Here is a 24,164-nt window from a genome sequence, read left to right on the forward strand (position 1 = left end):
GGCTAATCTGTGATGAAGGATTCTGGAAGTCTGACAGTAATTCTACTGTAAGGAGAACCCTGCCTGCTCTACATCTCTGAAATGATAAACAGCTGAAAACATTAGAAAGGTACTCAAAATTAATTGATTACATTAATAAAGAAACTGAAACAGTTACACTAAATAGGTTATCCTAACTTGTAATCTGTAACCTTAGGCTATTATATTTCCAAAGAATCCTTCCCAACACAACTGTAATGGCGCACAACAATCCAGGTTTGATCTATTTTGTAAGTTTCGTAAGGCTGTTTTTCTGTTTCCCCCTCCTGCTCGTGCACCCCCCCCCTCACATAACGGTATAAGAGCGCCGGTGTCTGATGTCTCCGTTAGTTCCAGCCCCGCTCCTCCTCCAGGATCCCCGCACATGCTCAGAGCTCCACGCCGCGCTCCGCGTCTCCTGAGCGGCCTGTGCTCTCCTGCGCTCCCGCCAGCACAGATCATCTCATGGAGCTCGAGTCTCGTTTGCGTCTGACTCCACCATGCACTTTAGGATTTCAATAAGATGTATGTGTGTTTTGAGATAATCATTTTGCTTCTCTCCTGCAACTTCTGCGCCTTCGTCTACACTCAGGGTAAGTCCGCTTTCACTTCTCCGCTTCTGCTTCTAGTTGTTTTAATGTCAGTAATCGGCTGCTTTTATTCGGTAAAACGCCGTTTTTCATTCGTTATTCGCTATTAAAGCTCATAATTCCGTTCCAATAGCGAAATTTTAACAGCATATATCGTAAGTTTGGACTTGTTGATTCTGCACCGTTATTCTCCATCCGGCTTCCAGCGCTGCATCAGAATTATTGAATTGTGGTTTGTGTTATGACTGGTAATGCACAATAAATAATAGATTGAGTCTATCACGGTGATCTGTGTGTATGCTCGGCTGTGGTCGGGCTGAACCCTGATATTCCCCTAACTTTACTGAGTTTATGAATCCGTTTTTCATATGGCATTTGGGCGATTGGAAATAATAGCTTCAGATATTAAATATTACGAGTAAGATGTGAATAAATGTGTTTTCTAGCAGTCTCTGAGAGTTGTGATACAGTTGCTACTATTAGAGTAACCCTTCCTAAGCACTTCATTTATGATTCATAAACACGCATTAGCTACAGAATGACTCACTGTAGAATGCCAAGGACTTACAAAATGCTACAGTCATTTCATAATAACAAATTACTATAAACAGTGAACATATTGTGTTGCATCGTGGGATAATCGTTTAAATATCTGTTTAGTTTGAAGTCACAATTCTAGTGATTACATTTCATTTAAATGTAATTTAATTTAGCACTTTTACGAAAACAAGTTTCGCATTTTGATTGACTCCTATTTTCCTAATTTTCGAAAATAAACCAGCAAATAGCAAATGCATGCAATGCAAAAAAATGTGTACTACAATGCATTCTGGGAACTGAATCGTTTTACAGTTAATGTGTAATTATAAGAGATTACTGAGAGGGGATATAGTGTTAATGCTAATCATGAAAGTGTTAAAGTGTCATGAGGGTGTTGGGAACATTTGTTGTTTTGGTTCACGGCTGCCATTTGTTGTAGGTGTCAAAATCAGCAAATCTCGTTTCCATGATGTCTTGCTTTGACAAAAAGAGTTAAACATATAAAATAAAAATTCACCCTAGCAAAGTTTTGATGTTGTTTATAAACTAAAAAAGTCAATTCTTTCATGTTCTATTAGTGTCAAACAAAGTCAACTTACATCTGGATGCCGAAGTGCTTTGAAGTGTGTGTGTGTGTGTGTGTGTGTGTGAGTGTGTGTGTGTGTGTGTGTGTGTGTGAGTGTGTGAGTGTGTGTATGAGTGTGTCTGTGTGTGTGTCTGTGTGTGTGTGTGTGTGTGTGTGAGTGTGAGTGTGAGTGTGTGTGTGTGTGTGTGTGTGAGTGTGTGTATGAGTGTGTGTGTGTGTGTGTGTGTGTGTGTGTGTGTGTGTGTGTGTGTGAGTGTGTGTGTGTGTGTGTGTGTGTGTGTGTGTGTGTGCGTGTATGTGTGTGTGTGTGAGTGTGTGTGTGCTCAGGGTTCTTCAGTAAATAACTGCTGTGAGAGGTGTGTGGCACACAGAAGGCATGCTTCAGCGTCAGATAAGGTGAGCGTGCAGAAGTTGAGCTCTCTTCACTGTTGTCCAGTGGCCGGGTCAGTTCTCCTCTCCTCTCTTCAGCCAATCACGTCCAGGTCAAGCAGCCGTTCACATTCTACCTATTTGAGGCTTTTTTTTCTACACAACATCTGCAAACAATTTAGACTCCCTCAAGTACGGCGCACGACAAGAAGAGGAAAAACTGAGGTGGCAGACATGGCTGAAAATCTAAGTCATGCTACAAATCACTGTTATCCGTATGAGATCTTCGGGCTACAGTGTCTGTTAGTACTGTTTCAGGGGAGTTGGGTTCTTGTTTTAGGGTTCACATTCTTCATAGTTTTTTTCTGAATTCTACACAGCATATAGGAATGTTACAATATGTAATTAAAATGTTACTCCCTAAAATAAAGTAACTAACTACATTGCTTTGTTACTTTTTTCTGTCACCATGGCAACACCAGAGCTGTCAGTCAGTACATGGAAACAAAGTAACTCAGTTATTTCCTTTTAAATTAAAAAGTAATGCATTACTTTACTAGTTACTTAAAAAAGTAATCTGATTCTGCAACGCGTGTTACTTGTAACACTGATTCTGTGTACTATTTTCATTGTTTCTTTGACTCTTGTCATTGGAAGGTTTTGTCTGGATGTTTTTAGACTAGTTCTCTTAGTTCTCAGGACAGTTTTGTGTGATCCGCTGAGACTGAGCTAAACCTACACCTCTCCACCTAAACATGTGCAAGCCATTACAGCTCACACACTCTTTGAGTTCTTTGTCAAGGCATTGGGTCTGTGTGGACTGCACTCTCTCAGTTTTCTGTTGCGTTTGATGTCTTGTTATTGGGTCTGAAGAGCCAGTGTTGAGAGCGATCCGGCCTCACGTGCTCTGCTTCTGATTGCAGACATGCGTGTATGCTGGACTCATGCTATGCCCATGCATTTCATGTCCTTCAAAGCCATCTGGCCCTTTCATGTCATTATGAACATCCTGAACATATTCTGACTGTATGCGTCAGATCACGCTGAAATACTAAGTCCAGGGAGAAAAGCTGATTGCAGTGGAGAACAACTTCATAGTAAACTCTTCATGCTACAGTAAATTCATCAGTTAGTGGCGTTCCAGAGAGCTCCCATGGGTTTTCATGAAGCGTGTTTATTCTTATACGGTGTTTTTGAAATCTTAAACTAAACTTTAGTCATAAAAAGAACCCTTTCATTTGTAAATGTAGTTTCAACAGATTCAAAGTTTTTTGGCTACAACTAAAATCTTTTTGTTGTTATTGTTGTGTTTTCTTTTCTTTTTCTTCTAATTGAATGAAGCATTTTTAGTGCAAATGAATTAGAGAGAGAGAAAAAAGAATTTGAAAAGGTCTTCACATTTGGTTTGCGTGTACTCCACAAATTTTCCATCATGGTGTGAGATGATCCAAATGGAAGTGCATTTGACCATTTGTTCAGACCATTTGTTTCTTTCTTTCTGTTTCTTTGAATGCATCTTGAAAGAATGCCCATTAATTTGTGCCAAATCAGTAATTGACGTTTGCTCGGTTTGTTTATCTTCCAGAGCTCTGCTTTTTTAGTTCTTTTCCTGGCTCTGTCTCCGGTTCTTGGAGAATGTTGCATGCTGTAAAACCACTTACTCACCACAAACTGGACATTGCAAGCTTCTCAATCATCGTCAAGCGTTGTTCTTGACAAACACGTGATCCTTTTGGCATTGTTTTGTGCATTATACAATGCAGTGGTTTCTGGAAGTGAATCTGAGCGTTCCCTCGGCTGGCTGACCGCTCCGAGAGACAAACACTCGCTCTTCAGCTTTACATTTGGGTTAGATCTTCATAGCAGCTGAAATGATGGAGCTGTTGGATATTCTTTATGTTTTCCCTCTTGGTCAGTCTGGTCTTGTTGATGTCAAACTGCTGGGTTATTAATGCACAGGAAGTGACCTTTGACCCGGGGGCATTATGCTCTCTGAGCCTGACATGCAGGAATGCAGAAAAACAGAGCAGAATCAACCACCATTCAACATTGTACAGCTACGGGCTCTTAAATTGTAAAGACGGGGCAAAGGGTGACACAGGGAAGCAGAAGTGCTATTGAGTCGATCTCTTCACTGAACAGACTTCGGCTGTGAAAGAAAACAAGCTCAGATCTCAGAAGCTCCTCCAGGAAGTGTTGTAGCTGCAGCTTTGATTCACGGTCCGGCTGCAGAGTAAACATCCGGCTGAAGCTGAACCCTGTGTTTCTCAAGCTGGAAGATAAGCAGCAGCTTCGGACGCCTGGAGTGTTTGAGATGAACCGCTCTGTCTCCTCCATCTTCACACTTCACCCAGAGAAACTGCACAAACAGGGTTTCACTCGTACGCTGAAGTCACTTTAGTACCAGAAGAGCTTTATTCAGACTGTGAGGCGTGCGTCCATCATGGTGCATCGGAGACTTCACTTTTCACTTTCAGTCTGTGCTCAAAGAGCTCCGGGGTGCGTCTCTCATAAGCATCATTGGTCATTAGTTCTCCTCTCTGTTGGTAAAGATGTGCCCACAGTAGTTTTGGGGACGCAGCTGTGGATGTGCTCTGTTCTGAAGGAGGTTCTGCTGGATGTGAACCGCTGGAGCTGCAGGAAATCAGCTGTTGAATGCAATGGATGCCCAACTGTTGTGGTTACATAATTTAATATAAGCTCATAACATGTGTCCAGTGGATTTCAGTGATGTTACTTGAGCGCGGCCCAAGGACAGCATCACGCGTGGCATCGCTAATGTGCCGTTTACACGAGTGAAGGGAGGCTCTGTTCACCAGCGCTTCAGTGATGGAGGAGAAATGAATAATTCACACTCAACCACATACATTCCATATTTTCAGCATGAATCATTTTGATTCTTTACTTGAAGGTCTTCAGTGAAGGACTTTATTCCAGCAGAAATGCTCACAGTATTTTTAAAGAGATGCAACATCTGAGTTTGGAAATATACATTAATTCATTTTAAATAAAGCATACATTAAAAAATAATAATGAATGGAAGGCATCTTATAACCTTTTACTGTTCAAAGTTTGGGTTCAGAATTAAAAAAAAAAAATGAAAGAAAGAAAGAAAGATATTAACACTTTTATTCTTCGAGAATGGATTAAATTGATCAAAAGTGACGGTAAATATATTTATAATGTGACAAAAGATTTATATTTCTAATAAATGCTGTTCTTTTGAACTTTCTGTTCATCTGTGAATCCTGAAAAATAAAATATATCACAGTTTCCACAAAAATATCTGAAAAAACTCTTAACATTTATAATAATCAGAAATGATTCTGGAGCAGTCAAATTAAATGATAGTGTAGACCCCCCCCCCCCCCCCCCAGAACAACTTACAGCACACCACTGTTTTCCTGTAGGAAACCTATGGCTGCTTCATCTTGAAGTTAAAGCTAATATATATAAAATAAAAGATTTAAAAGTATAAGTAGATATATAAATACTTGATATATCAGTCATTTCGACTGTCTGTGGTCAGTGGTGTACTGAAGGGATCCTGGTGATGTCTCTGGTTCTGTGTAATCAGGGGATCTGCAGATGTCCCAGTCATGATGAAGACGGCACACAGCAGGAGGACCTGACTGAGTGTGTGTGTGTGTGTGTGTGTGAGAGAGAGATAGAGAGAGAGAGAGTGTGTGTGTGTGTGTGTGAGAGAGAGAGATAGAGAGAGAGAGTGTGTGTGTGTGAGAGAGAGAGAGATAGAGAGAGTGTGTGTGTGTGTGTGTGTGTGAGAGAGAGATAGAGAGTGTGTGTGTGTGTGTGTGTGTGTGAGAGAGAGATAGAGAGAGAGAGAGAGAGAGTGTGTCTAATATGCCACAGGATATTTACATTTTTGTCTCTTTGACAAATAAGAGCGCCCACAACCAGAAAAATATCTTCAAGATCTAGTTCACAACAAACGTGACAAAAATATATATATAATGAAATAATTTATATATCATGTTTTAGTGGAGTTCCACCACATGACACTTTCCAATCTAAATGAATTCTGCCTTAATCTGTGTAAAAGTGTAATGTATTTCTGTGATGCTCCGCTGTATTTTCAGCATCATTCCTCCAGTCTTCAGTGTCACATGATCTTCAGAAATCAGAATAATATGATGATTTACTGCTCAAGAAACATTTCTGATTATTATCAACGTTGAAAACACTTATATTTTTGTGGAAACTGTGATACATTGTATTTCTCAGGATGCACAGATGAACAGAAAGTTCGAGAGAGCAGTGTTTATCAGAAACAGTGTTGGGCTGACACACGACTCTTTAAAGCTGAGGTCAGACTGCACAGAGGAGTGTGAAGCGCTGATGAAGTGTAAAGCGCTCTGCTGGAGGTGTTGTATCTCAGCGAGTGTGCTGTACTGGTGTGTGTGAGCTGTGTGCCGCTCTGTTGTGTGTCTCTGTGTGTCGGCTCATGCTTCTTTACAGCGTGACAGGATCAGCATTCATTCGCACCGCCTCCGTCGCTCAGTCTTTTGTTGCTGCGGCTCACTGTTGGTTTTTCTGCTTGTCCAGGACTCTCCTTCTGCTCCTGCTTTCAGTGTGATGCAGATTTTGGTCTCTTTGCTGCTGGTCTGAGACTTCATCTGGATGTTCACGTCAGTGGTTTGGAACAATAGGCATCGTTGAAGTGATTGCTTAAGAGACTCTGAAGTGAGAATGACCACAGAAACACTCTACTCGAGCACAGTAATGCTCCTGCTGGCCTGGAAAGATGGATTCTTTCACCTAAAACTTTTCTCTTAAAACAGATCTTTTTATTTCTCTGAGCTCCATATGGCCCTGTCTTCTGATCACAGTAAGGCTCCCATACAAAAATGAATAAATAAGAATAATCATCAATAATCATCAACTGTGATAATATCTCAGAACTGCAATTGTACAATTCTAAGAAGAAATGTCAGAATTGTGAGGGAAAATGTAGCAGTTACCTTTTTACTTTCTGTGACTGGAAAAAAACAACCAAACAAAAATAAATAAATAAATAAATAAATAAAATAACCCACAGAGAAAACAGAACTGCTATATAAACACATAATCAAAGAAAACTATTTTACAATTATGTACTTTTTTTCACCACTAAAAGAGACACAAGTACGTTTATATCTCTTAATTCTCAGTTTATATTCTACATTTCTGATGAATTGCTAGAATAAAAGCATAGTTACTTTTGTATTTGATTAATTGCGTGTGTATATGTGTGTGTAGAGTTTGTCCTCTCCGTCTCATTAGCGGTCTGTGTGTATCTGTCACTGCTCATTACAGCGTTCGCTTCGATGCTCGTATAATGTACAGCTCTGAAGTGACGCTCATCGTTTGCGATCCGCTGCTCTTCTTTCTCAGCTTCCACAGCAGCAGTAATCTGATTGGTCCAACAGAGCGGCTGTAACCTGGACTAAATGCTCCACTGCTCCTTCAATTGTGTCATTAAAATCCCAGCTCGTTAAGGGAATCTGGTGATGGCCACAAAGAGGCCACAGACTGCTCTGCTTCCCTTCTCTTTAACCACTGCATACAGACTGAGCTGCCCTTTTATGCTGATCTGAGAACAGCTTCACCCGTCTGAAATTCCTAAGTGACAGCACTATTTATCAACACTTACATTACACTCTTAAATAACAGCATCTTCAGAAACTCACAGAAAGCTGTTCTGAAGGCATCTGTGGCTTGTTTTGAAAAACACTTTCAATGCAGCATGAAAGTCACACCTCAGCCCATAGTTGTATGAAGTAGTTTGCTGTGTGATATCAACTTTACACTGCAAAGATGGCATAGAAGCACTTCTGATGTGGCATGTAGGTGTCTTCACACAGATGGTTAATGCTGCTCAATGGTGGCTTAAATGCATGTACGCAGCCAATCTGAATTATAATTACACCTATTATGCCCCTTTTTACAATATGTAATATAAATATAGGCATTCCCAGAACATGTCTATGAAGTTTCACCTCAAAATACCCCACAGATCATTTATTATATCATTTTGAAGATGCCTATTTTGAGTGGGAGCAGAAACAGGCTATTTTTGTGCTTGTCTCTTTAAATGTAAATGAGCTGCTGCTCCCCGCCTCTTTTTCAGAACAGGGCTGTGCCTTTACAGCTCCAGAAACTCTGCCAAAAAACATCTATTTGGTTCTGATGATCATGTCTATCTTGCTGAAATCAAGGCTCTTTTGAGCGCACAGAAAGCGGCATGTGAGTTCTCTTTCATGTCTTACTGCGCTTAAACTGTCAAATACACACGAGTTAGAGAAACACTGTGGGTTATGTCTGTGAATGTTTATATTAGATCTGTGACAGCAGGACCTGTATAATAAAATAAATAAAATTTATCTCTAATAAGATTAAATTTCTTACTTGAGTGCTGTTTTTACATGCTCTAGCATGAAGATAAACCTGGCAGGTTGTGGGCGGGGTCTCTGCTAATACAGCAGTGTCTGTCAGCAGTTGGGTGGGGCTTGTAAACGAGATGACATGTTTTGTTTTTACAGATCCTGCTAATGGCTTGTTCTGAGACGATTTATGGGGATTTAAAAAAAAAGGAGGATTTGTATCATTATAGGGTGGTTGTGTACACACACTGCCAACACACATTTATATTCAAACAACATGTAAAGATACATTTTGCACAATGGGTGCATTTTAATACTGGGTCAGAGCTGGCATAATTTAGTCCGGCTTTAAACAGAATTTTGAGCAGGCACAGAGCAGCCTTAACTCAGCTGTGTAAAGATGCCTTAAATTATACCTGATCTGATTCACCTCATAAAATGCTTTCTTAACAATAGATCATATAAATTATAAAATCATTTCCTCAAAACCTTAATGCTATATTAATTAATAACTATTATCTAATCTAAATTTCAGAAACAGCATAACAGAAGAAGATCTGTTTTCACACAAGACTATATAATGGTAATGATTATTGCTGTCATAATGTGGTCAAGCAGTATAATATTCATTTACCGGTTGTGTAGGATTTCAGCATATAATAGACGCCAAGCTCAGCAAAACCCATCTTACTCTGGTTAACCAGCAGTTCATCACATCCTTTAATAAGAGCTCTGCTGGTGACAACGGTGCCATTTTCAACCCTTTCAACCCATTTTTCCCCGTTATTGTTGAAGGGCCTGGCACTTTGACCAGACGCTCTGTGAAGGAATTCCAGTGGCTTTTCTTCCTTGCTGGAGGGGATAGTAATGATGGGCATAAGTGTTTGGGAAAGTTACTTTTAAAAGAGATCATCAACTGATCAGAGTCAGCACTGCATCATATTTTACTCTCAGTCTCCCTGACAAGTCTGCATTATACTGTCTTGTTTAAAAATGAATCCATAGTAAAGCAAAGACACAAACAAACAGTGTTTCACTGATGCAGTCTGGAGCTCTTTGTGAATGTTTACTCACAGTGTCTTGTTATATTGAAACATCATCTGCATGCTGCTGTTGAGGGAGTTATCCTGTGTTTGTGTGTCTCTAGTATTTCCTCTCCTCCTACTACAAGCACATATCAGTGGGCGGAGCTAAACAGCCAGAGATGTAGAATCAGTGGGCGGAGCTAAACATGCAGTATGTAAAATCATGGGTGGGGCTAAACATGCATCATGTAAAAATCATGGGTGGGGCTAAACATGCTGTATGTAAAATAATGGGTGGGGCTAAACATGCTGTATGTAAAATCATATGTCATAAAATGGCACTTTTTGCCAAGCAAGTCTTTTTTTAAAGTTTGGTTTCAATAAAAGCTGTTAGTAAACTAATGAGAAAGATTTCAGTTTTGAAACTGACAAGATGTTTTTATAGCACACTGACCTGTTATATGTCACAAGATCAGAGGAAATTTGATTTCTCAGTTCATGATCAAATTTTAATGTTGCGATTAATGCTTTTATTAATGTTTAATGCAAAATGCAATTAATTATTTTATCACAGTATACGGTATTATCACGGTATAGAAATTTAGTATAAAAAAGTGGTCATAAATAATACAGTATGAAAGGTTTAATAACTTTTTTCTTATAACAAAAATAACTATGCAATAAAGCAATACAGGAAAATATATTAAGTTGAAGTTTTACACAGATTAAAGAAAAAGGTGAGTGAGGCAGAGAAAGGGTAGGGATGGGCGAAGCAATCCTGAATTATAGATATATCGATAGACTGATTCTCAAATAGAAAATAGCGATACTAAGGTGATTTTATTTATTAAGCAAAAAATAATGCCTACAATATGACTTAAATTGGATGAATAACCTATATTAGCACATAATTGTGTGAAAGGAATTTTTCTGCTCATCTGAACACACGCAAATGTTGCAAGGCAGAATCAATCAATTACAGAGAGCGTTCACACACTTCTGACAGTGCATTTAAATAGAGCTGCGTTTCCCATGAGTAGCCTATAATAAGAAAGCATTTATGGTTTTGGAAAAGGCAGCACAGAACAATACAGAAGAAGTGTGTCAGGATCTTGGTAAGGGAGGAACTCAGGTGCAGACAGGAATCGGGTACACACGGGATTTATTTGACAAAAAGGGAAAAATAAAAACCCACGAGGGGGAAAACAGGACTAGGGCAGATACAACAAATACTAAACAGGACTGATCAGACAAGGTAGACAAAGACTCAAAACTAGAGAACACTAACTACAAATAACACTCACGGTTATACAGGGACTTCAGAGGTACAATCACAAGTGTAGAACACATAAGTAGTACACAAATCACAATGAACCGACGCAAGACAGAGCACACAAGGAAAGCTAAATAGGGGGAACAATCAAGACACGACAGGTGGCACAGATGGGACAATCAAGACACGACTAGGTTAACAAGGGGGGCGGGGCAAGGGAACGAGACAACACAAGCACATGGCCCAAAGACAAGGCCATGTGCTTGAACACAAAACACGGGTCTGCCATGATCCTGCCTCAAGACTAGGAAAAAAATCAAGGACACGAGGGCAGGATCATGACAGAACCCCTCCCTTAAGGAGCGGCTTCCAGACGCTCCTCAAGGGAACATCAAACACGGGACATGACTGACATGACAGACTGGGACACCGACACAAACCAACAAGACATGACAAATAATAACAAAGGCAGACATGAATACACGACGGCAGGGTTAGGGTGACAAACCAAAAAAAACAAACAGGGAAGGGGAGGGGGCGGGACCACAAAGTTCATGGGGGACAGACCAGGGCGGGTGGGTGGGGTAGGAATCCTAGGAGGACAGGACGAAGGCTGACGGCGGGGGGTACGGGCAGGTCTGGGTGGTGAGGGGCGGGGAGGGGTCTCGGGACAACTGACAGGGGACATGACAGGACCAGACAAGGGACGCGGGACAACACTTACGGGACGCGGGGAGACGACATCTACTGGACACGGGGCAACATCTACTGGACACGGGGGGACAACGGCTGGACACTTGGGACTTCTGGGGACAGGGTCAGGGGACAAGACAGGACTGACGGGGATTTCTAAAATTTGGACAAGACGGGACAAATAATCAGAAAAGGCTTTAGCAGCCAGGACAATTGGCATCTCCTTACGAGATGAGACAGACTGTACAAGAGTCTTTGCTGCAGAGTCGGCCGCGGCTCTCTCCTCCGCACTCACGACTGCCGACTTGAATACGGCCTTCTTTGCCGCCTCGGGCACGCCAGCGCTCACCGCTGCTGGCTCGGGCACGCTCTCCGCTGCTGGCTCGGGCACGCTCTCCGCTGCTGGCTCGGGCACGCCAGCTCTCTCCGCTGCTGGCACGGGCACGCCAGCTCTCTCCGCTGCTGGCACGGGCACGCCAGCTCTCTCCGCTGCTGGCACGGGCACGCCAGCTCTCTCCGCTGCTGGCACGGGCACGCCAGCTCTCTCCGCTGCTGGCACGGGCACGCCAGCGCTCACCGCTGCTGGCACGGGAGGAGACAGGGTCACAGGACCGGCAGGCCCCTTCTTCCTCCTCTTCCTCCTCGGGCGCGGTGCAGAGGCTACAGCTGGGTCAGAGGCGGGTTGGGGGAGTTTGGTCTCGGGCAGGGCAGCCTCAGACGCCGAAGACTCTGAAGCTGACTCCCATGAAAACCGTCTCCCTCGCTTGTTGGGGAGACTGAAGGTAGTGGGAGGTGCCTCAGGATCTTGGGAGGGACCTAACTGATCCCCCAGGGTTGCCACGGCCAGGACCCGACCCTCTGGGATTGCTGGCAGCTGGGTAGGTGGGGGGGACCTCTGTGGCTCCTCCTCTCGACCACTTGCTCCGGAGCGACCTCCCCTGGTCCCCCGGAACACCACTAAGCGAGAGCCCTCATAACCATCCCGCTTGCTGGCTGATGATAACCAGAATTGCCTCCTGTCTGCTGAGTTCCTTGGTGGTCGGTTCATTCTGTCAGGATCTTGGTAAGGGAGGAACTCAGGTGCAGACAGGAATCGGGTACACACAGGATTTATTTGACAAAAAGGGAAAAATAAAAACCCACGAGGGGGAAAACAGGACTAGGGCAGATACAACAAATACTAAACAGGACTGATCAGACAAGGTAGACAAAGACTCAAAACTAGAGAACACTAACTACAAATAACACTCACGGTTATACAGGGACTTCAGAGGTACAATCACAAGTGTAGAACACATAAGTAGTACACAAATCACAATGAACCGACGCAAGACAGAGCACACAAGGAAAGCTAAATAGGGGGAACAATCAAGACACGACAGGTGGCACAGATGGGACAATCAAGACACGACTAGGTTAACAAGGGGGGCGGGGCAAGGGAACGAGACAACACAAGCACATGGCCCAAAGACAAGGCCATGTGCTTGAACACAAAACACGGGTCTGCCATGATCCTGCCTCAAGACTAGGAAAAAAATCAAGGACACGAGGGCAGGATCATGACAAAGTGAACATAGTTTAACTATAGTATTTGTATATTTCCTTGGTTACCACTACAGTAAACATATTTTAACCATGTGCTAACAAAAATATAATGTATTAAGTTGCAAATAATGTGTATTGAATGTTAAAATGCATTTTAAATACAAAGTTAAGTAGGCTTTATTAACCATTATACTCATAATAATAAAATACAATTAATAATCTAAAAGTTCAGTTTAGAGGTTTTGTTTTGGTATCGGTATCGATATTGACGATACTGGCCATTAAAATGATCGGTATCATATTGAAGACAAAATATGCGGTATCGTCCATCCCTCAGAAAGGGTAAGAAACAGGCGGGTGACACGCAGTAGGGATAGAAAAATAAGGAACAGATGGTGCTTTCCAAAAATAAAAAGAAAAGTGGACAGCGAAAACAGAGCATTTAATCCAGAATGGACAGACTCGTTTCTGTTTATACTTCCCACTGGGATCACACTAAACCAGTGTGTCTCATATGTGTAGAAACAGAGCCCAATATGACCAGTGAACCAAGATCCTGAGCCACACATTCACTGCCCAACAACATGCTCATATATATATATATATATATATATATTATACAGTCATACAGTACATACATGTATATGTTCAGTTCTATGTTACATGACAACAAATATTGTTAAAGGTTTTTGAATTGTACTGAATTCATTTGATTTGCCGAGTATTGATTACATGCAGATGTTGATATAACTACTAGGCTGCTTAAATATATATCACACTAACTAGTCAGGCATTATGATCTTCGGGACCTTTGCTTCAAGAAATCTTCTCAAACTGGACCTCTTTAAATTTTAGACTTCTTTTTTTCTCCTACTTTTGGTGACTGTAAAGGCTCTTTCACACCAAAAGCAAGATGAGCAATCCTCAGGCTGAAGGAAATGCCCTGACTCTGATTACTCTAAATACAGGGACAGGAGAGCTGTCAGGGAATACATGGGGAAAACTAACTTGCATTACTAATTTGAAAAAGTTCCTCTGATATTTAAACTGAAAAGTAATGTGTTACTTTACTAGTTACTTGAATAAGTCATCTGATTACAGAACTTGTGTTACTTGTAATGCATTAGCTCTAACACTGGCGGTCTGCTGTTTCTCTACTGTAAGTCATAGACCCTTCACTGACCTTCATCATTATATGGTCTCACACAGAAGAACATGAACGGTTGCGTCAATCATTAGAGGCTCAGTCAAGGTCTACATTTATCAGTTCCTGCATTTTGTCGGAATCGAACCCTCAGCCTTGTGTTTCCAGGACCATGCGCTGCAGGACTGGTTAGCGGCAGGTTAGCGTAGGGTTGATCTGTTCCAGTTGTGTATGTAAGCGCTCTAACCGAGGCTTTGAACTTTGATGGGATCCTCATGGGTCCGGGGTCTTGGGGCCATATTTGGTAACCCCCACCTCGTGCTCTCGTCTGCTTCTCATTGCTGTTTGATCACCTTCGTCAAAGTGCCTCCCTTTCAAGTGGTCTTCAGTTCCCGCCAGAGATCCCGGCGTCTCTGGACATCAAATGTGCTCTTTCACAAACACCCTTTACCCGTTCTCCCTCACTCCCCGGGGAGCCTTCCCTCGCTGCTGAGAACGCAGGGGTGAAGTGGATGCTCAGGAGCGTTGAGAAAGGGAGAGAGACAGTGAGGGGAAGATGGGGTGGAAGAGAGGGGGATGTCTTTGATGTGGTTTGTGGGTGGCATTTTTACTATTCTTCAGAAAAACAGAGACACAGTAGCGGCGCTCAGAATACTAGCACATGTTACTCCCTGATGCTGGACAGAGATCTGTTCCCAGGGATCCCAGCTTGGCTGAAGAGTCACATGATGCTTATTTTTGTTCTGTCTGAATGCAATTCATGCACACCTTGACGCCTCTTCAATCAAAATCACATGTTTTCAATTTGTAAATTTAAATTAATAAGAATGATAGAAAATTAATTCATATTTTTTGGTGTCCCAAATTCCAAAATGTCAGGGTTATACCACAATAGCTATTAAAATAATTAATTTAACAATTATTATTATTATTATTATTATTATTATTATTATTATTATTATTATTATTATTATTTATAAACAGTAATGTAATTTTGTTTATTAATAATGAAAACAAAACAATAACAATGATGATAATAATAATAATACTATTATTTTAATATGTAAAATTATTATTATTATTATTATTATTATTATTATTATTATTATTATGTATAATAATTCATAAATTCATAAATCTTAATACAAGTTGATAAGTCTCAGATAATTATTGCACTACATTATTTTACCTATAAGTAAAAATAAGTCCTGAATCCCCCCCCCTTGAAAAACAGCTGAAAAATGTAATTAAATTAGCATGTGTAGGTGTTTTAATCCGGATTGCTGTGACCTCTGAACAGTAATCACAAACGCTGGGCTCTAGGCCTGTGGATCACAAGCAGCTTCTTCTTATCTTCTTAGAAATATATCCCTCCCAACACAATCCTGACCATCTTCATCCTCACCGGCTTCAAACAGCTCCGGCGTGATTCATGCTAGAATAACAGAAGATGTGCAGTCAATCTTCAATACTTCAAGCACGTAAGACTGCTTCTACATGAACCTTTGTCTTTCCAGCAGTGCTTTTACTCAGACTCTGAGCGTATGTTTATCACCGTTTTAAAACTTCGTCACAAATGCCATCAGAGGAGCGACTGCTTTCATTTAGAGACAATGGAGGTCAATCCCTCAAGCTCAGACGAACAACAGCGGCACAAGCGCCAGATTTACTGCACATCCATGGCATTACAAACCAGCGGTGTCGTCTCCATCAACCATGGCATCCTCTTCACCGGCAGCATGAAAGCAAAGGCTGGTGTGTCTCACTTCATTTAAAGCCAGACGCTCTGAGACAGAAAGCAGAGCTCATCCACTGAAGAAGAGCACTTAGCAGTGAGAGCCGGAGAAGAGGCAGAGATGCAGAAGAAACAGATCAAATCACGCTGATGAAAGGAACGGGTCTGGATGAGACGCAAATGGAGGACGGCTGAGATGAAAGCACTTCATTTTGATAATGACGACTTTTTCCGGAGGAGCATAAACAGATGAGAATATGTTTTTCTACAGTTTTCAAAGGCCCAGCTCTCCGTGTGATGATTATCAGCCCAGGAGCGTCTCCAGCCACAGTCACAGATCTCTCTCACGTGTGTCTGATTCTGTCTCTGACGCTCAGAGGGTCATGCGTGCGAAAGCAAGATGGCACTGTTAACCACGCTTTGAAGTGATTTGTCAACAAAGATATTTTCTAGGAACCACATTTTTGAAAATATAAAAGCTCTCTCCATCTGCTTACACACAGAATCATCACGTGTCACACAGTTTGTGAAAGCTGTCACTCAAACAGCAGAAGCACACACCAGATATAAACAACACACACTCATACTCAGACTTTGACTCAGTTTTCAGTTTCATAAAACACTTTTTACAAAACATCACACGCTTCTTTAGACAACACACACAAATCTAACAGGAATGAATATTATGGCAAATGTTTGCTCTTGAGATGTGTTTGTGAGCATTATTTTGAATGCAGTGCTTCATTTTGCAAAAGATGAGAGACATTTGTGATTTTGTTTGCAATTCTTGGATTTGTGTGTAAAGTTATGAAAAAAAGAGGCAAAGTTTAGAAAATGTGTGTGAGCAGTTGAACTATAACTGAACTGTAAACAAACAAAAATATTGAATAAGAAAAACAAAATACACTGATGTTCACAAGGTTGGGGTCAGTAAGTTTTTTTAATATTTCTCAATGAAGCTGCATGTATCTAATAAAAAATACAGTAAAATAGTGAAATATTATTCTAGTGTAAAACATCTGTTTTCTGTGTGAATCTGTGTTAAAGTGTAATGTATTTCTGTGATGCTCCGCTGTATTTTCAGCATCATTCCTCCAGTCTTCAGTGTCACATGATCTTCAGAAATCAGAATAATATGATGATTTACTGCTCAAGAAACATTTCTGATTATTATCAGTGTTGAACACAGTTGTGCTGCTCAATATTTCTGTGGAAACTGTGATGCATTTTATTCACAGATGAACAGAAAGTTCAGAAGAACAGCATTTATTTAAATAGAAATGTTCTGTAACATTATAAATGTCTTTACTGACACTAGATCAATTTAAAATTCCTATAACCATAAAACACAATGCAACTTACAACTCAAAATACATTAGATTTGCATCAGTTTTTGTTGAAAGCAGTAATCAGAGTTGTGCTGACCGGAGCTTCAGTAAGTCTGCACATATAGAAACCCATCCTGATTTACTGCAGCTAACCATGTAAAGATATTTATTCTGACTATTTCAAAGAGTGTTATTCTCCGTCCGCGGGGCTTACAGTGAAATATGACGATCAGATGGACTGAATCTCTGTTTGCTTCTCTGTGTTTGTAGATCCGTCCTGCTGCCATCATGCTGCAGAGCTCTTTCCTCAGTGCAGAGGAGCCTGTGAACAGGTGAAGCTCTCACACACACACACACACTCACACACACACACACACACACACACACACACACACACACACACACACAGAGACACAGAGACACACACACACTCACACACACACACACACACACACACACACAGGCACACACACACACACACTCACACTCACACACACACACACACACTCACACACTCACACACACTCACACACACACACACACACACGCACTCACACACTCACACACACACACACACTCACACACTCACACACACACACTCACACACACACACACACACACAGTGAAAGACAGACAGAGCGAGAGCTAAAAGCCCATCAGATTCAGACGGATCTATAAAACAGCAGATTAGCTGGAGAGAATAATGACGGCTTGTTAGCGGCGCAGTGCAGGGACAGACCCAGCACATTTCATCCTAATGGACGGCCCAGGCTTTGAAGAGACGAGGCCCTCGGTCCTTTGAGGAGGGGCCACGCAGCTTCAGAAGATCTCCTCACCATTGATTGAGCCTCCGAACAAAACCTGAAGAAAGAAACCAGCAGAACTTTTCCAAATGGACTGTTTCTCCGGTCCTGCTTTCTTTTGATCGCACAGTTCTTTATAACATCCACCTCATTCACTCATGCTTATTTTTCATATAAATGTTAGATTTGTCATTTGGTTAAATTACATTTGAATTGGATTTTTATTTTATATAAAACAATTAATAAAACCAAATGAATAACTTGATTATATTAAATAATGAATTTATTAAATGACTCAAATGGCTGTTTATTTATAATATGCTTATATAAATGATGTCAATGTTTGTGTAATGTTCTGTGCTGCTGAGCTGTGAGTATTAGAGCAGACGTGTGTTCCTCTCTTCCGTCTGCAGCTCTCCACCATCAGGAGCGAATCGCATCTGAAGCACCTCCTCCAGCGCTTGCCCAGTTACTGCCCCGAGTCTCTGGTAAGATCTGTGTTTACAGTACAGCTGCAGCACAGGAAGTCTTAAACAGAGAGCGCCGCCGCTTCCTGTTCCTCCCTCGTGGTCTGGGGCTGTGGTTTTACCTGCTTGGCAGTAAAAAGCCGAGATGAAGGCTGGACACACATCTCCTCCCTCTTTCAAAGCGGCAACATGCAATTACATCCAGCCTCTAATTAAGCCTCGGGCCTGTGTGGTTTGGACGGGCGTCCTGCGCTGATTCACAGAAGATGGATGCAGATGGATTTGGGAAGCATTTGAAATGTGTTCGAAAGCATTTTAAAGTGTAAATCAAAATGTGTTTTTTTAGTTTAATGCATCAGAACCACGTTGTTGTTTGTGCTTCGTTGGGATGAGGCTGAATCTGTCTGACGGGGGGGTGTTTGTGCATCTGTCCAAGCGTGTGGCTCAGGGAAGCTTTCTGTGGCTCATCTGCATCTACTTTTAATTAAAGTGGAGTTATAGGAGGCTCTCCGCTGCCAATAATACGAGCTCACTGATACCAGAGACACTTCTCATGAAGGGATCTTTGTACACGCTGCTTTCATACGGGTCCTTTATAACCAGACCAAACCGCTTATATAAGACAGTTTTTATCAGGAAAACACATTTGAGATGCTTCACATATTCTATGGGGTATTTTCACTGAAAATGTTTACACTACTGTTAAATATCCAAAAGTTATTTTATTAAATACAACTTTTTTTTATCTTGCTTTAATTTGAGTCTCTCGTGTGAGATCTGTTGTTTTAAACCTGCGCGCTGTCGTCAGCAGCTCCCTCGTGAGATTCTCAGTTAATAATGATCTGCTGTATAACTCATTCTGTCTTCAAAGAAGATTCCTCGGGTCTGGAAGCACATGAGAGCGAGCAGATGATGGATGTTGAGCTGTTGTCATGCTAAACTTCTCCTTTTGGTTTCACAGAGTGATCTTTGGGTCTGCATCAACAACACATTGCCGGGTAGGTGAACACAGATGGAGCCGTCTGCAGAACACACCTGTACCAACCTCATAAGAACAAGAGAGGATTTAGAGTCTCTGAAGACCTAATGCCCTCCAGATGCACAGATATCACACTCCACATCAGTCCAGCTACACCTTACATGACCATTAAACCCGTCCAGAGCTCTGAGCTCACACACGTCTGTTGTTCTGGATGTATGCTTCTGCTTCAGATCTGCTGAAGCTCACTGTGATTCTGTACTTCTCCAGGGGCATCGAAGAAGTCTGACGGATGGGTGGGTTTGGGCTGCTGTGAGCTGGCCATCTCCTCCGAGTGCCGCAGGGACTGCAAACAGGTCCCTCAACACATCTGAACACATCTGATATCACCTATCTTTACCTTTAGAGCGTGACATGTAGAGAGGTCTGTAAGCTCACTGACTCACCTGTGATTCTTCTGTGTTCTGTTCAGGCATCGTCTAGAAATGACATCACTAAAATATGCAAGAAAGACACCGAGGTGGGAGTTTCACCTTTACTTTGCTGCACAGAGTTTACAAATGTTGATGTTGGTGTGAATAACTTCAGAGCGGTGTGGTTCTTTAACCCTCAGCCTATCTTCTGGTCATTTTCTAGTGTTTCTCACACATCTCGCTGTTATACGTGTGGTGTTTTCTTTGGTCAGAAAAGACCACAGTGCTCTCATCATGCTGCATTCTTACCAATGATCAGTTATTGATCTGAGCTTATGCAGCTTAAAAAGTGAAGCATACAAACATTATTTGGGATTCTTTTCCCTCACAGACTCAGTGTTTAAGCTCAGATCAGCGAGGCCTGTGATCAATCAGGTCCTGTGCCAGCTGAAAGAACACAAGTAGATACACAGATTGAACCCAAGATTTGGTCAAATTATAGCATTAACGGTCATTTTTGACCAGGAACAGCCGATCAGGGTTAAGTGATCATACTAGTGTTGTTAGTATTATTAGCATTATTATTATTATTTTAAATTAGCTTTAAAATTTTTACATTTATAATCTTAATTATGTATGTATTTGTTTGTTTGTTTTTCATCTGATGTCTATATTTCACTCTATTGCGGTTTGTAATGGTTTTAGTTCACAGTAATACGAGTGTTAGACTGTTAGAGCTCTTAGCAACAGACAGCGGTTCCCTGACGACGGTGCAGATGAACACACAGTGATCTCTCTCTGGAGATGTTGAGATGAAAGCAGACAGACTCTGGGAGGTCTCGTGTTCATCAGTATGACTCCACACTTCTCTGTTTGTTTGTCTGGCGGCTCTGCTGTCTGAAATCAGCCTCCAGACTGATTTGTGTTTATTCGTTTAAAGCCTGGTTTCTAGCACAGCCCCAAACCTCTTTATGAGGTTGTTTGGTTAGTGTTGAGCAATGGGAAAATATCATTTCCCTCTAACTGTTCATTACAGTCCGATGAATCTGTACTTCTGCTGGCTCAGTGTTATAAAAGAGTAGTGATTCCTGACAGAGATGCTGTAGATCTGAAGCTGTGCTCCATCGGTCAGACTGGAGACCGTACGCTTGCTTGGGATCGCTCTCACACCGTCTGCAGCTCCTTCATCTTGAGCCCTTGGTTTTCTGAGGAGAATCCAGGTGTTTATATAGCATTAGATGCTAGCTGCTGTCAGGGAAATACAGAAATAACCTCAGCACTTAGCTTTTAAAGAGAAAATGTGCCAACTGTTCATGTACAGGGTCAGTAAGATTCATACGTGCTGCATTTATCTGATCGAACACAATACAAATGATTAAATATTATTCTAATCTAAAACATCTGTTTTCTGTGTGAATCTCTGTTAAACTAATTTATTTCTGTGATGTGCAGCTGTATTTTAGAAGGTTTTTGTGATAAGAACAAGCACTTTTTGGTAATTTTAGAGTCAGAAACACTGTTTCATAAACTCTATTGCAATATTCTCATTGATATTCTTCCTCTCTTCCAGAAACCACTCTACAGCTGTATCACCAAAAATGAAAGTAAGCAAAGGTCTTTGGTTATCAGTCCGTCTGTACCTCGTTTCTGTGATTCAGTCCTCAGAGACTGACTTCCTGTTTGATGATGTCATGTCTCCGGTCTCTGACCTGCATGGACAGGAAATGAGATGGAGTTGATTCTGTGCCTGGGAGGCAAGGTCACGACCTTTATTCTGCGCTCCCTGAGCTCAGGACTGAATGAAGCACTTATTTGTGTGCATTAGTAGAGCAGACAAACTCCCAGACAGCCTTTATTAAACAGATGGAGAAGTGATGTCTCACGTGTGTGTGTGTGTGTGTGTGTCCAGTGGGCTCAGTGTGCTGCAGTTATGCAGGGAGACACACAAACTGCCGTGAATACTGTCAGGCCATCTTCCGCACAGACTCGTCTCCGACCGTCTCCCAGATCACCGCGGTCAAAGAGTACTGCCAGAGCATCAGTCCTCAGCTCATCGGCTGCGTGGCCAACTACACCAAATCCTTCCCCATCCGGAGCCCCCTCGACAGTACGTGCACAGAGAACATTACACACAGATCACAAGTCACATGTGACTTAAACATGACATTTTCAAATTAAATTAAAAATCTCTAATAATCTGCATCTATTTGCAACTTCAGATTTTTTATTTATTTATATAATAACAGTTGCACCGAAACTGTAAGTCAGTGAGCTGTGGTTGCATCCCATTTGCATACTTTTCATTCTTAACGTAATGTAAGAAAAAACAACAAAAACTGTTTTATTCAAGGACTCATGAATTTGATCAAAGCTTACAATAAAGACATTTATAATGTTACAAATAAAAGTTTCTGAACTTTATTCATCTGTGAATCCTGAAAAATAAATGCATCACAGTTTCCACAGAAATATTGTGCAGCACAACTGTGTTCAACACTGATAATAATCAGAAATGTTTCATATTATTCTGATTTCTGAAGATCATGTGACACTGAAGACTGGAGGAATGATGCTGAAAATACAGCGGAGCATCACAGAAATACATCACACTTTAACACAGATTCAGATGTACTGTATATAGTATGCAAATTGGGATGTGAAAAATTGGGGTCATCTCTTTGAGACAGTCTATTACCCTGCAATCCTACCGATGATCATGTTTTTAACTTGATTTGTACTTAAAAAACATTTATTTATAAAGCACATTTAAACAATATTAATGGATCAAAAGTGTATAGTGTACAAACAAATTACTACATATATGAAAAATCAAGGACAGATCATGTGATCATCAGAAGCGTTCCATTAGATGTGTGTTTAAATTTACATATGCAGAAATAAAACAATAAATCTTTTATATACTACAGTGAGGAACCATGAGAGTCAGGACTGCTTTAAAAATGTTCACACAATGTAAAATTACCACATTATAAAATATATATTTCAAGTTGGTTGCCAAGGCGATATTTCTATTGTTTTTTTAACTACATATCAACTAATGAAAACATGTTTTAATCATTTCAGTTTGAGTTAACAGGACCAACACTAGAGTGAGTCGTTGAATCATTTACTGAACTATCATGTAGATGAACTACAAACTAGAAGACAGTAAATGTAGTTGAGTATAATCAGTGCACGCTCAGGCTTTGACTCATTACCCAGAATGCCGTGTGTGTGTCCAGGTCTGTACTGCTGTGAGCGGGCGGAGGAGGCTCACTGTCAGACGGCCTGTAAGCGTATCCTGCGCACCATGAGCACGGAGCAGGAGATCATGGAGGGTCTGATCAGTGAGTGTGGCAGTCAGCCGCTCCCTCAGGACCCGCTGTGGCAGTGCTTCTTGGGCAGCGCACACCCGCCCACCATCAGTGACCCCGAGTCACCCCCCATCGCCAAGATGGACTACGCCAAACTGCACTGCTGCTTCAAGGCCAACACCTCCCTGTGCAGGTCAGCAGCGCTCCGTCTGAAGCCTAGCGGCGCGGCTCTGACACTGAATGTGCGTGTCCTCTCTGTTTGACAGGAACATGTGCTTGGAGATCAGCACTAACTGGGGCACTCAGACGTGGCAGGAGTTCGACCAGCACTGTGAATACAACCCTGCTGAGATGGACCTCATCACCTGCTTGGCTGACGTCAGGGAGCCGTGCCAGTTAGGCTGCAAAGAGCTCAGCTACTGCACCAACTTCAACAACAGGTTACAAACACTTCCCTACTGTCAGTCTGCTCATACAAGCACTGACTCATTAGTCCTCGAATCTGAGGCCAAGAGTGCTGATATCAGTGATGTGCGGGTCAGTGTATGAACAACCCACACCCGACCAACGTTTTCAACTTACCCACCCGCAACACGGACTGCAAAAAAGAAAAAGAAAATATTGTACCCTTCCTGACCCACATTTTTTTAAAGTAGTATTAATATTAGAGTATTAATTTAATAACTTAAATAGGCTATAGCCTACATGATAATAAGCGTTATGACCGCACACATAAGGCTTGCCACAAAGAACTGGTTAAAGCAATGATTGTGAATGTGTCTAAATTAGCAAGGAGACATTTAATTGTTTAGTAATAAACTGGTGTTTTCGATGCGGACTCGCCATGAACGCCAGAGAGAAATGCACATTCATATGGATTACATAATCAGAGAGGAGCCTATTGATTTTGGTTTTAATATTTTCATTTAAAAGTAGACATTTCAAGCTTTCTGTAATATATT

At 41.5% G+C, this 24,164-nt stretch overlaps 1 protein-coding gene across 1 annotated transcript in view; it reads left to right on the forward strand.

Moving 5' to 3' along the window:
* Positions 1 to 354: 354 nt before the first annotated feature.
* Positions 355 to 24,164, forward strand: part of LOC113076182 (reversion-inducing cysteine-rich protein with Kazal motifs-like) — a 41,129-nt gene continuing 17,319 nt past the window's right edge. The window contains exons 1-10 of the mRNA XM_026248842.1: positions 355 to 611; positions 17,497 to 17,558; positions 18,443 to 18,517; positions 19,458 to 19,494; positions 19,746 to 19,831; positions 19,948 to 19,995; positions 21,459 to 21,492; positions 21,798 to 21,995; positions 23,131 to 23,395; positions 23,469 to 23,642. Of these exons, the coding sequence (XP_026104627.1) occupies positions 542 to 611; positions 17,497 to 17,558; positions 18,443 to 18,517; positions 19,458 to 19,494; positions 19,746 to 19,831; positions 19,948 to 19,995; positions 21,459 to 21,492; positions 21,798 to 21,995; positions 23,131 to 23,395; positions 23,469 to 23,642 (1,049 nt within the window). The 5' untranslated portion in view covers positions 355 to 541. The remainder of the gene's footprint in view (positions 612 to 17,496; positions 17,559 to 18,442; positions 18,518 to 19,457; positions 19,495 to 19,745; positions 19,832 to 19,947; positions 19,996 to 21,458; positions 21,493 to 21,797; positions 21,996 to 23,130; positions 23,396 to 23,468; positions 23,643 to 24,164) is intronic.

This window comes from Carassius auratus, unplaced genomic scaffold, assembly GCF_003368295.1.
Source record: "Carassius auratus strain Wakin unplaced genomic scaffold, ASM336829v1 scaf_tig00019252, whole genome shotgun sequence".
In the NCBI taxonomy this organism is placed as follows: Eukaryota; Metazoa; Chordata; class Actinopteri; order Cypriniformes; family Cyprinidae; genus Carassius; species Carassius auratus.